Consider the following 13,458-nt stretch of genomic DNA (forward strand, 5'->3'; position numbering starts at 1 on the left):
TGCATTGCACATAGCTTGAGATTCAGGTACTTATTATCTTTGACCTTGTAGATTCTGTTTGAATAGAGGGAATCAACCTTTTTATTGCAGTCACTGATTGTCATTTTGCTGGCATTTCTGACGAAGCGAAAGAATATGTATCTCCACATATTAGGCGGAAGACCTGGACTACCGATGTAAGTTTTAATTTTGGTATTAGTATCACATTCTACACGATTGTACTATCAAACTAGAAAGACTGTAGCGTTTCAATCACAGAGCACCCAGGAACCGTGTGAGAAAAACAAAAAAAAAAAAAAAAAAACAAAAAAAAAAAACAAACAAACAAAAAAAAAACAAAACAAAACAAAACAAAACAACAAAACAAAACAAAACAAAACAAAACAAAACAAAACAAAACAAAACAAAACAAAACAAAACAAATAAATAAATAAACTATCAAGTAAATGACAAATGAACAAGCAAACGAACGACAAGTATAGGGATAAATAAAATAATTAAATAAACCACCAAATAAACTCGTGGGGGTATACCTAGATACGTTTTTTGTACCCATCACTATTAATCGTAATAGTTCATTTGCATAATGAATGGACAATATCTTAAGTATGCAAACCTTCAAATTTCACATAGTTTCGTATAATTAACTTTCCAATTAAGGGGTACATCATGTATAACAGCTATAGCTCAGAGTTTTGCAATCCAACAATATGTCTAAGAACTGTCTATGGTTTTGCCCTTACGGGAGGCATTCCGTTTACATCTTGTTCAAGTTTGTTATGGCTCTATCACGCTTGATGTAACGTTCGAAGAAATGAATTAATGATAGAATTTATGAAATAGATTACTTTTGGTGAATACTGTAACAATTTTTATTTTATTTTAAAGAACTGTAAACTTGTTGGATGAAAGTGACAAACGTATCGCTTTTGTTGCGGCCTTTGGAGCGACTACAACCAGTGTGATTGACTTGTTCAAAAATGACTATTATTTCAATATACCGACAAATGAAACGTGGGTCAAGGGTCAGTTTTCTCTCTTATGTACATATCATTGTGACAGCAGAGTGCATGACTGAATAGCATATCATACATATATGAAATATGGATATGATATAACTAATATTCAAATGATAATGTGAGACAAATTACAAATAGTATTACAAATCGTCATGTCATATCATATTGTGTTGTGTTGTGTTGTGTTGTGTTGTGTTGTGTTGTGTCGTCTCATGTCGTGTGTGTCGTCTCGTCTCGTCTCGTCTCGTGTCGTGTGTTGTGACGTGTCGTGTGTCGTGTTGTGGTTTGATGCGATGTGGTATGGTATGGTATGGTATGGTATGGTATGGTGTGGTATGGTATGGTATGGTATGGTATGGTATGGTATGGTATGGTATGGCCTTCAGTAATTTAGGAGGGGGAGGGCCGGGGGCAATCAAGCCCGGTCTGTTGCATAGTATGTAACCCTCTTCCGAATCCTTTTTTTCTAAAAAGTGGCCTTCCCTCAATTTCTTTTCTCTATCAAATCATAACCCTCGCTCTATTCAAATATTTCAAAAAAAAAACATAGGGACACTAATTAACGGTAAGGACTAGATCCCACTGCTGCCACCTCATTCTAGAATTTAAAGGCGTCGGTGAAAGCGTCTTATTAATTATTTAATTAAGTAATACCTGTCTTTGGATCTCAGTTATTGACAGAGCCGAAGGCCAGAACCCCCAAAGACTAGATTTGCGCACAACCAACCGATTGAGGTCATCATACATATGTCCATTCCACCATATTATCCCTCAATATCATACCACACTGTTCCCCCTTCACTCCCGGTCCGTGAACCCACTCCCTTCCTCACACCTGTCCAAAACTAATAATTGATTCACAGCGATACGACTTGTATGTTCTGATATTACGTATACACAATTGTGGTAGGTGATGGGATGTGGCAGCAGTGTGATTTGGTAGTGATGGCAGCGGAATCACAAACTAAATGCAAATTTGGATAAGACAATGAGTCAAGGTAAAAGGAGACATTTTCTAAAATATGTCCAACCCCCCCCCAACCCCCCCCCACCCTGTAATTATTGAAGGCTCCCTTATGTGCACGGGATGTCCAGCGGTGTAACACGCCCACAATGATAAACGTGTCGATAGGAAAGAAATATTGACACAATTGATGGACGTGTGTACGTGAATAACGTGTGTTTAATTTTTTTAATTTGTAGTGTTTGTTGGCATGGTAAACGTTGCTGGAATCGGCATCGTCTTCTACCCAATCTTCGCCTGCATTGCAACTAAGAACAAAGTGGTTGGTTCGTTTATCGGGTTTTTCTACACTGCCACGTGGGTCGTTTTCTGGATGTGGCAACAAGTGGCATGTCCCAAGGCAGCGTCATTAACTATAGTAAGTTGAACGCGTACACTGTCTAATCATTTCTCATTTTCTGTTTTTCAAAGTTATGTATCATTGTACAACAAATTTTACGTGTCAAGTAGGAAAAAATAAATACCCACTTCTCATCCATATGCTTCAGTAAGTAGAATACTGTGAGTACCTTTTGAGTGTTAAGCATACATTACGCCTCAAAATGTGTAAATGTGTAGGCGTGTACCCCTTTAATGCTTTTCATTACGTTGACTGTTTTTGATTTCTTATAGAGTGACAAAGCTGTCTACTACATGACGACCATACCGATATTTCTCTTTCTGTTCACCGTACTGGTTCGATTTTTTATCACGAGTGTTCACAGCATGCGGCGGATGTCAACATCAAAAGCTACACGTGTAAGTTGCACTATACCATCCCATGAAACTATGAATTTTGGCATATATAGTACAAATATGATACAAACCTTTTTACTTTCTGGCCAAAAAAAATTTAGATGTTTTAAGCAGAAATGATAATGGTTGGGACCGATTAACATATGCCTATAACCTAATGGTGCCAGACTTTCTTTTAAAGGGGTATAGACTCTAATCTTATTAATCAATGCATGATTATTGATTAGTCTGAATGTTTCCATACTAATCCAACTTACACACGTTGAATCATATCCCGCCACTTGTAGTACACACACTGTACTAGGTATCCATGCACATGTGACATAACAATTATTTATTTTACCATAATTCTGTTGGTACTAAAATAAATCGAGGAAACCCACAACCTTGTCATCAAACGTAGCAGTTTTGGGCACTTTTATGTCTGCATTGTGTACAGTGACGGATATAAGCTTCAGTTTGAGAGTGTGTCTGATCGATGTAAGCCACAGCCTCGTCCAAGACGCAACATTTTCCAGGTCAATACAGCTCTGGTTTGCGAGAATTCTTTGAGATTATACGAAAGTGTCATTTTGATCATTCGCTGTCGTACATATCGAAGCTAGTCAAAACTCTACACAGTGCTTAAGAAGTCGACATGTTTTGAAAAGGGGTACATACGTGCCAACTGAGTTACTATGGGGGATATATACCCCTACCTTAAGTTTTCACAGTCACTGAAGACCAGCAAGTTAAAACAAAACCCCAAAAAAACATACACAAAAAAACAAAAAAACAAAAAAAAAACCCATGTGGTTGGATATTTGGACTAAAGAGTAGGTCAAGCGGTTGGTTTTATGATGATAATTATGATATAGACTTTATATAAATCAAATAAATTATCTGCTGTTCAGGATAAAGAGGAATCTATGAAAATGAACTTCTACCAGGCAAAGTATGTTATGCATCTACTGAAACCAGGTGGCCAAATCAAGTAAGTAAGAGTATCACGCGTGTTGTGTTGTGTTGTGTTGTGTTGTGTTGTGTTGTGTTGTGTTGTGTCTGGATGCAAACGTGGTCTCTGACTAAACCACGTCTGGTTAAAGTCCCTCAATCAGCACAAAAAGTTGTTCATCCAATCAGTGAACCCAACTGCTATAATGACGTAAACAGTGTATAAGTGGCATCTTCAGCTGATACATATACCATATTTGGACAATACACAACTGCCCCAATAACTATAAATGCTAACTTTATGAGGGACTGTGTTATCGGTTAGAATTTTGTGATTGATTAACAAAGACATGATGTTAATGACTGTGTGGGTGGCTGTGGATAGATTTTAAATTGCACCTCATGCATCTCAGGACTTCTAGAGTAACAACTATGACTACAGAGTGAGTAGATCTAGAAGTGTAAAATTGTAACGTTAACGTATAGGAACTAGACGTATTATATTGTATTGTATTGTATTGTATTGTATTGTATTGTATTGTATTGTATTGTATTGTATTGTATTGTATTGTATTGTATTGTATTGTATTGTATTGTATTGTATTGTATGGCATTGTATGGCATTGCATTGCAGATCGTGTTATAACTTTATCTCTATCTCTTTGTAGTGAGGATGATGAGATGGAAGTGGAAATCATGGAAAATCTGGGTACCTTATCTAAACTTTGGCATTGGATATGGAAGTACTTTACCAAATACATCTACAAACCTGTACCAGGATTCCAATATTCTCTGAGGGCCATGTGTACTTTCTCTGTCTCCTTCCATGCCGTTTATGTGGTAAATTAACTTTATCTGATTAGAGAACGTGCAGAATTTATGGCAGGAAGGGGGGGGGGGGGGGGGGCTGAGAGAAAATAGGTTTTTTTCGCCTCCCCCCCCCCTCGCGCTCTCAAAAAAATTCCAGTGGACTTTGTCTCTGCCATAACTTGTGCTCTTTCCTTAGTCTCGTTTTTCTCAGCTCATAAATAGCCTCGAAGTTGCCCTTCCATAAGAAATACATATAAGGAAACACTGAAAACACTCAACTGTTTCCTGTTTTGTTTTGAAACCACGTGGCCAAAAAAGTACCTGCAAGACAAATGAATCATCCATCATCATACTATAATATAGTACAGGAATCTTGCAAAAGAAATCTTACTGAAACCGAAAGAGAAATGTCAAAGTCTCAAAGAAGGTGTTCACGTTGTGAAATGGTGAAACTCCGTGATCTCACCACCCTCGAGTAAACAATTTGGTAATATACCTATTTCTTTTCAGTTGGCATGTAACTACTTCTATTTGGGACAAAATGCTTTGATACAGTACAGAGAATTTGTGAAAGTCATTCAACCGCTACTGAACATTACAAACACTACCGATGACTTTGGAAAGACTCTTGAAGACCTTTCGCAGTGTGTGAATGGTAGGTACATTTATCGAAGTGCTTGGAGGTGGTACGTGTGTCACTTTGCATATAAAGTATATATATATATATATATATATATATATATATATATATATATATATATATATATATATATAAATCACCAACAATATACCCAATACTTGCCTGAACTAGAGAGTGCGTGTTATTACAGTAATGGTATCCACTGATGTTCTTCAAATTGAAGAAAGTGAAATGTCTATATATAGTGTGTACAGTTGGCTCATTCTAGGCATAAATTTTATTCTATTAAAATAAAGGTATATACGTAACGCATCGACCATAACTATTGGAGGACGTGATCATTAACTTCTGTTTTCTATAAATAAAGTGCAAAATTTAACAATAGAACCGTACACTAACTGCACTGTACTGGTTGGCTGGTTAACTGCAACTAATTAGAAGGAAGAAATATATTATATCAAACGAAAGATTGGTTCACTAATAACTGGTGCGTCACATTTTACTTCATAAAAGTAGAGTAAACGATGTCTCTGTGTTTAATTGTAGTAAGCTTCTTTATATCTGCAATTGTGGCATTCCTGATGATGGCTGTGTTCATTCTACGTATGATGGCGTCCTACAGGTAAGTTACTGTATATTCGGTAAAATGCTTGAGACAACTTACTGTACGATATTATGTTTGGGCCATGCTCTTCCTCAGTATGTTTCTGTGCTTAATCTACTTCGCACCTTCACCCTTCCCTCACTATAATTCTATTTTCCTGTTTTAGTTTTTCACTTTAAAAAATAATCTTTTGTAAGTTATACGTAGACTTCTTTTACAATTAAATGTGGAATTGATAAAGGCTTAATAATAATAATAATAACTCACTCACTCACTCACTCACTCACTCACTCACTCACTCACTCACTCACTCACTCACTCACTCACTCACTCACATGTCACATAATATCTCAATTTAAACCTTACGTAGACGTTACTATATTTTATCTTTAGGGGCCATTTTCTACGACTATGCCGGGGAGACAGAGCTTTCCTACCGCCACGTCGTCCAGCCCCGACAAGTCTCATGGTACGTATATACGTTCTGAATCACGTAACCATCAAACGTTGTTGTTTTTTCCCCAATGATAAGATATACAGACATAATTCATTCAATTTGTGTTGACAAGACAAATTGTCTTTTCTGTTTAGGTGTCTTGCCTACGGTATTCCGGATATCAAATCGGGTACATCTTATGGGGTAAGTGTTATATTTTACGGAATTTTATTAATTTTTTTAGGACGACCATTCCATTAAATTTAGCAGATTCAGACAACTTTTAATTTTATAGTTTTGAAAATTTCTTATCATAATGTTTTAATATGAGTTGTGTTTATACTTATAGTCGGATGGAAACATAATTACAACGTAACGCTGGGGGGGGGGGGTGTTATACAATTTGCATATATTACAAGGGCAAGGTACGTGTAGTACGCGTTTTTGATCATCACTTGGCGCAACTCCAAGCTGGTAGTCATGCTTATTACAAGAAAGATTCAATGACGTCATAGGAATCCTATGATACGTCATCCATTGTGATAGCAATGCCAGAAGAACAGGGGTTTAATTCCATCCAAGAATTTTCACACATTGCCATTAAAACTTAAAATGTAAAACTGTTTGTATTGTTTCGTTTAGGTTTCATCGTGTTGTTGGTTATTATATTCATTGCGACACTGATCATAGCCTACCAGGTTATCCTACCAATAAAAGTTGGCAGGAAATTCTTATTTATTAAAAAACTGGACTTCTTGTGGTGAGTGATTGTACACTGAACTATTATAAAGGGTATAACCACAGTGGGTTAAACTTTACTTAAAGAGGGGTAGCCCAGTTTGTCTTGGCCAATCTTCCCTGGGGCCCTCTGAATATAGATAGTACAAAAACAAAAGAGACAAATACAAACTGTGGGTGGTGAGTTTGGTCAGACGGCCTGGCCATGTTCTCTGATATAAATTTGGGCGTAACACAACTATTTTCCAAACGTCTTGATATTTGTGGTGATCACATCGTTTTTCGTTTGATCTATTACCATTGTTAACCTCAATGTTATCCGCACACATATATACGTATGTACGTATGTATGTATGTATGTATGTATGTATGTATGTATGTATGTATGTATGTATGTATGTATGTATGTATGTGTGTGTGTGTGTGTGTGTGTGTGTGTGCGTGCGTGCGTGCGTGCGTATGTATATATATATATATATATATATATATATATATATATATATATATATATATATATATATATATATATATATATAGAGAGAGAGAGAGAGAGAGAGAGAGGGTGTGTGTGTGTGTGTGTGTGTGTGTGTGTGTGTGTGTGTGTGTGTTCGAACGTGTGTGTATGTATCTTTCGTCAATACTTGCCATTTGTTCTGTAACCCACATATATCTATTTTAATACATGTTTAATTCTCATATATTCACAGGCCAAGCATTGTGTTTGCCGTATTTCTCTACATGGTACAATTCGTACTGTCGAAGTTTGTGTTCCTACAAGAGAATGGTGGTGCATTGGCTCTCACCAACAGGTAATACAACTGTGTTTTATCGAGATAATGGGCAATTCCCATTAACAAACATGGAGCCCGATGGAAGATTTAGTTTTAATGCACAATTAGTTTGTACTGTGCCCGTCACGTCTTTGAACTTGTTTTGCTGACTCCTTTAATGTGGAGATATACCTTTAAATTTGCATTCATTTCACGATAGAATGTGCGATTTCGTATCTATGATGAAGGACTCGCAACGATGCAATTACAAATTGATGCAATTTCGATTCAATAATACTCCAGATTGCAAGTGCTCGAACAATTGAACTAGACAGACAGACAGACAGACAGACAGACAGACAGACGGACAGACAGACAGACAGACAGACAGACAGACAGACAGACAACATTATACGTTATTTATATATAATTAGTCACTACAGATACGTTGGCATGCAGGAACGCAGAATCAGTCCTCAGAATGGACATTCAAACACTCCTGTTTTTTTGTTTATTTTTTCAGACGCTTTTTCCACATCATGTCGTATTTCTTCTTCTTCTTCAATGTTATCTTGGGTCTGATTTCTTGTTTGCTGAGGGCCATTAAAGGAATGGTGTTTGGAACACTCTTCTTGTCTCGTATAGACAAGAGTACATTGATGAGAGAGTACGAATCCCTGGATCGAGGTAAGGGCCAAACCAACGTTCGATCATTGAAGGTGTGAATGAAAAACATTGTAGCTAGATTTATAATTGTAGATAGATGAGTATATAAGCGGCGTCACTATATATTCTAGTGTGTTTCAAGCATTTTATCTGATAGACCACATTGTCATCTATCGTAGTCAGCTTAAATTTTCTTTGATCACAGGTAAAGCACACAAATACCTTATATGTTCCATCGTGGCCATCTTATCAATAAGACTACACTTTTACAAGACTGCAAGCAAATGACAGATCAAAATAAATATTTCATAATGCTCCTTTGATCTGCTGGAAGAATCAATTGCGTATGATGCATACATATATACACACATACATACATACATACATACATACATACATACATACATACATACATACATACATACATACATACATTCATTCATTCATTCATTCATTCACGGACGCAAGCACAAACATTCATACTAACCTCTAAGCATTCTAATAATTTTGATATCTGATATTTTGTTAGGTCACATGGCCTACCTATCGTTCCTTCAAGTTGAGGTTGCGCACTGTCATCCCGTACTGGTGACATTCTGCAAGATTCTAATGCACGACATGAAGTTGAAACGTAAACGAGGCTTTGAGAATAACATTGTGCTGACCAATTCTGCTACTTCAAAGCTGCTGAAGATGTCTAAGAAAGGTTTGTATCTCAAAACAAGTGTCATCCCTGGATTGTTACACGGTTGTAAATTATCTGACCAAACATCAAGTTTATGAACAACCGTCATGATTTCATGGCACGGTGACTGTTATAACTATTAGCGTGTCTTATGGTTTAGTAAAGTTAATGTCAATACTCTATCCGCAACGCATTCAATACTCGATTCAATTCAATACAGTTTATGAATCAAGGTTTCGGTGTAGGTGTGCATATTAATGACCTAATTTGCATATCAATGCCTAATGTTATTAGTATTTATTTGAATGATCCTGAATGAAGAGCCATATTGTTTTGACAAATCAACTTACTAGCTTTTGGCGAAATTCTGTAATCACGTGGATTTATTAAAATACTAACGAATGGCACTTTTTCATATGCTAAATCTAGTTTTAAATTCTCTTATTTGAACTTTTTATGAACTCGGAATACACAAGTTCAATATTATGAATTTGAATATGCAAATAAGTTCAAGGATGTTTTATTACAATACTAATGAATGACACTTTTTCACATGCCTTCATATTCATATTTCATACACCTTTATCAATAGGAAGGGCGGCTCTTTTATTCATTTTGTTTCAAATATCTTTAAAATGGTGTTTACTATCATCACCGTGTCTTTAAATTTGTAACGAAGCACTTTATTATCAGAGTTTAAAAAACAAAAAAACTTTGATTTAAACAGTGCAGTCCGATGCAACTGTACGAAATGGGTTAACTTTAAAGACGTTCAATATATTTCTTCTCACTTTCTTAGATCGCACGGTGACATTGGTCACCCCGTTGATGGTGGCTCGTTCTAAGGTGTCCCGTAATCGCTGGTGGATGGCCATCACCTTACACAACAACCCGTGTTTGGCCGATTATCGTGCACCCAAGATTAGACTAGAGAACGAAATGAATGACAAGGGTAATGACGACGATGATGATTGGGTGGATTTCTAGGCGTTGGAAACCATGGTAACACTTAATAGCAGTGATACATCAGAAATGGATGGTGTCCACCTGGAGGTCTTGATTATAAAGACAACCCACCGCATACAAAGTTGGCGTTGTAGGAATCGAGCGAGGACAGGTGCACTGTACCGATAAGTTAAAATATCATGGATTATTCGTAGAATTTAATGACACTTCGAGACATAGACAGACAGACAGACAGACAGACAAACAGACAGACAGACAGACAGACATTTTAGCAAATTAAAACATACTCTGTGAAGAAAGACATGACGAGGTTGATTTCAAAGACTGAATTACATCAGAAACATGCCACATTTTACATGACTTTTAGCACCACACGTTTGTTTTCTTCATGTTATGGAATTTTATTATGCACTTTAGAATACAGAATATAATAATTACGAGGTTAAAAATATAATACGTCTGAATAGACGGAGTAATTAAAAATGCTTGTACAAATGTACATCTTGGAGAATGTAAATTCATGCAAGACAGAGGAAAAAAATAATTGTAAAGTAGAATGTAAATTTGTTATTTATAAAGTATGTTCATTTGAAAAATCCTGCACTATTTACAAAGGTTTGCTGTTATCGGATGAGAAGAGTGTGTCGGAAACTAGGCACCTGATAGGATGTGATTGATTTGTGAAGGTTTAATCCAGTGTATCTTCACTACTTACAATTGACTGTTGTATTGATACCAGATGTATGTCTGAAACTAGATATGTGGTGTGTAGGGTGCAGGTGTTATAAGATGTTGTGATGCTATCGATGTTGTGTAAATTTTGAGTAACTTTCACATTATAATTATTGCCAACACTGCTTACACTTCTTACAACAGCTCGTTTTCATGGTCTTGAGCGTACATTGGTAAAGGGGCACCTTGAAGGACATGCTTGTTGAGTGATGGATTACTTCATTGTAGTAATTTCATCATGTGAATGAAGATGTATGTATGTATGTATGTATGTATGTATGTATGTATGAAGATGTATGTATGCATGCATGCATGCACGTACGTACGTACGTACGTACGTACGTACACGTTTGTACATTACATGTTTGTATGTACATATGTAAGTCGTTCACATCTGCACACATACATGCATACATACATACATACATACATACATACATACATACATACATACCGGCATACATACATACATACCGGCATACATACATACATACATACATACATACATACATACATACATACATACATACATACATACATACATACATACATACATGCATGCATGCATGCATGCATGCATACATTCTGTACATACATACATACAGACAGACATACAACATACATACATACATACATACATACATGCATACAGACAGACAGACAGACAGACAGACATACATACATACATACATACAGACAGACATTTCACCATGCTTATAGTTTACTGAACTCATAGTTGTATTGTGTGCCATCAGAAGCTCGTACTTGTATTCTTTCTAAATTACTTCATACTCAACTTTTTTCAATGAACCGTTACAACTGTACATGTAGTACAAACTAAGCATGTACACTCGATCACGTAAGACATGTCCGTGTAACATTCAAAATTTATACCTAGTACCGGTACACATGTTAAATAAAAAATGCGAACGAATTCCAATTTGAACAAAGAAAAAATGAACTCAAAGCACTATTTATCAAGATTTGTATGGATTTGAAATAAAAGTAAATAAATACTAAATTGAACAGTTGTGGAACTGAATTTCAGTGTTTTTAAATCAAATTTTGTGATAAGATTTTTTACAAAGTTGTAACAGTTCAATGAGAACAGTTGTATAGAGTTTTGAAACCCATAATCACCCCATTATACAATTATGTCCACAGTGTATTTTTTCAGAACCCTTAGGTAGTTCATTAAGCCCCCCTAGCTGTAATTAAAACAATATTTACCATTATTCATTTGTTGTACACTGAAGAATGTATGATTGCCTAACAATCAAATACAGTCAATATCCCACAGCAGTTTGTTGACAAACAAGTTACCAGATCTGTACCTGATTCACAATTGTTTACATATGGACATCAAGTGAGTGTTCATCATCAAAGATTACTGCAGGGGTATAATCCAGCTTAAATCATTAATTGCATTATTTTTGGTACAGATAAAAAAAAACCAGAAAACAGGAATTACAGCTATTGGGGCTTAAATTGTGTGAATAATTTTGTGCACAGTATTTACCATATTTTACCATGTACTAAAACTAATTGTCAATAAAGCTTTGTGTGAATCACAAAAAAAAAAAATCTGGCTAAAGTTGATATTTTTTCCTAAGGTATAAGGACTCTGGGCAGAATAATAATAATTAAAGTAAAATTAAATAATGATGCAAAAACATTTCTACACAAGAAGACAAAAGTTTCTGATTTGCAAGACAAATATCTCAGAGTCGTGATGTTAGAGTGGCTAACTTGGAATTTGGAGGTTGCAGGCTTGAGCCCCATTGCTGCTGTTTGTTTCTGAACAGCTAAATATCCTTGGGATTTGAGCCATGACTGTGCCTCAGTCAACCCAACTGTATAATAGGATAGGGGTTACAATGTGAATGATTTAATTCTATCTGCTTATAAAGGCTGCAATGGATTGTATGCTCCTCAGGGAGTTGAGGAAGGAAAGGGCTGTTGTGGCAGCTATGGATCCGTGCCAGGGATAATAATTTTAAAGTGCTTTGAGCACAGAGTGGTAAAGAGCTATATAAAAACCAACATTATTATTATCATTATTCATATTATTTTCACAAGAGAAACGACTTCAAAGTCATTTCCTAAACTCTTAAACAATTAAAGTTTGTGAGATGGTTTGGAAAATTCATAGCGAGGCAAGGACTGGCTGTCTACTATCAGTCACAGTTCAATAGCCAACCTCATCACTTTCTTACTGTTGCATCCACGCTAGTGTACTGCGCCCTCTATGGCCAAATACACAACTCTGATAAATCGATTACTTTGCTGAACTTATCTTACTTTATTAAAATCTGACTGAAATAATCCAATTATTATGGTAATGCAACATTTTTGGTAGATTTTTTGTGAAATATTACTTTAAGGTGGAATGCTTCAGGGACAAATTTCTTTGGAAATCAAAGATTTCCCATTCTCACCAAACTTTGCCATATGAAAGCCTGTTCCTGGTCCTTTTGAAAAAATGGACGAAATTTGGGGTTCATCACCATCTTGTTTTCAAAGAAATCGTCAATCCATTATTTTTCCATGGTTGTAACACAATATTGGGTGGCCATATTGGATTCTAAAATGACTAGATTTTTATATCATTTTGGCCTTGATTACAAACATTTGTATGGTGACCCCAGATTTTTTTAAAAATTGATTTCAACTGAGAAGAGGTTACAATTTTCTTGAACA

General features: G+C 35.9%; 1 protein-coding gene across 1 annotated transcript in view; it reads left to right on the forward strand.

Moving 5' to 3' along the window:
• LOC144443475 (stimulated by retinoic acid gene 6 protein-like) overlaps positions 1–11,004 on the forward strand; it is a 13,571-nt gene extending 2,567 nt beyond the window's left edge. Inside the window, exons 3-17 of the mRNA XM_078132960.1 lie at positions 91–176; positions 889–1,025; positions 2,223–2,401; positions 2,656–2,781; positions 3,672–3,751; positions 4,380–4,551; positions 5,032–5,176; positions 5,708–5,783; positions 6,159–6,234; positions 6,357–6,405; positions 6,844–6,961; positions 7,647–7,748; positions 8,233–8,396; positions 8,905–9,081; positions 9,860–11,004. Coding sequence (XP_077989086.1) covers positions 91–176; positions 889–1,025; positions 2,223–2,401; positions 2,656–2,781; positions 3,672–3,751; positions 4,380–4,551; positions 5,032–5,176; positions 5,708–5,783; positions 6,159–6,234; positions 6,357–6,405; positions 6,844–6,961; positions 7,647–7,748; positions 8,233–8,396; positions 8,905–9,081; positions 9,860–10,047 — 1,875 coding nt within the window. The 3' untranslated portion in view covers positions 10,048–11,004. The remainder of the gene's footprint in view (positions 1–90; positions 177–888; positions 1,026–2,222; positions 2,402–2,655; positions 2,782–3,671; positions 3,752–4,379; positions 4,552–5,031; positions 5,177–5,707; positions 5,784–6,158; positions 6,235–6,356; positions 6,406–6,843; positions 6,962–7,646; positions 7,749–8,232; positions 8,397–8,904; positions 9,082–9,859) is intronic.
• Positions 11,005–13,458: the final 2,454 nt, after the last annotated feature.

Source organism: Glandiceps talaboti, chromosome 12 (assembly GCF_964340395.1).
Source record: "Glandiceps talaboti chromosome 12, keGlaTala1.1, whole genome shotgun sequence".
NCBI lineage: Eukaryota > Metazoa > Hemichordata > Enteropneusta > Spengelidae > Glandiceps > Glandiceps talaboti.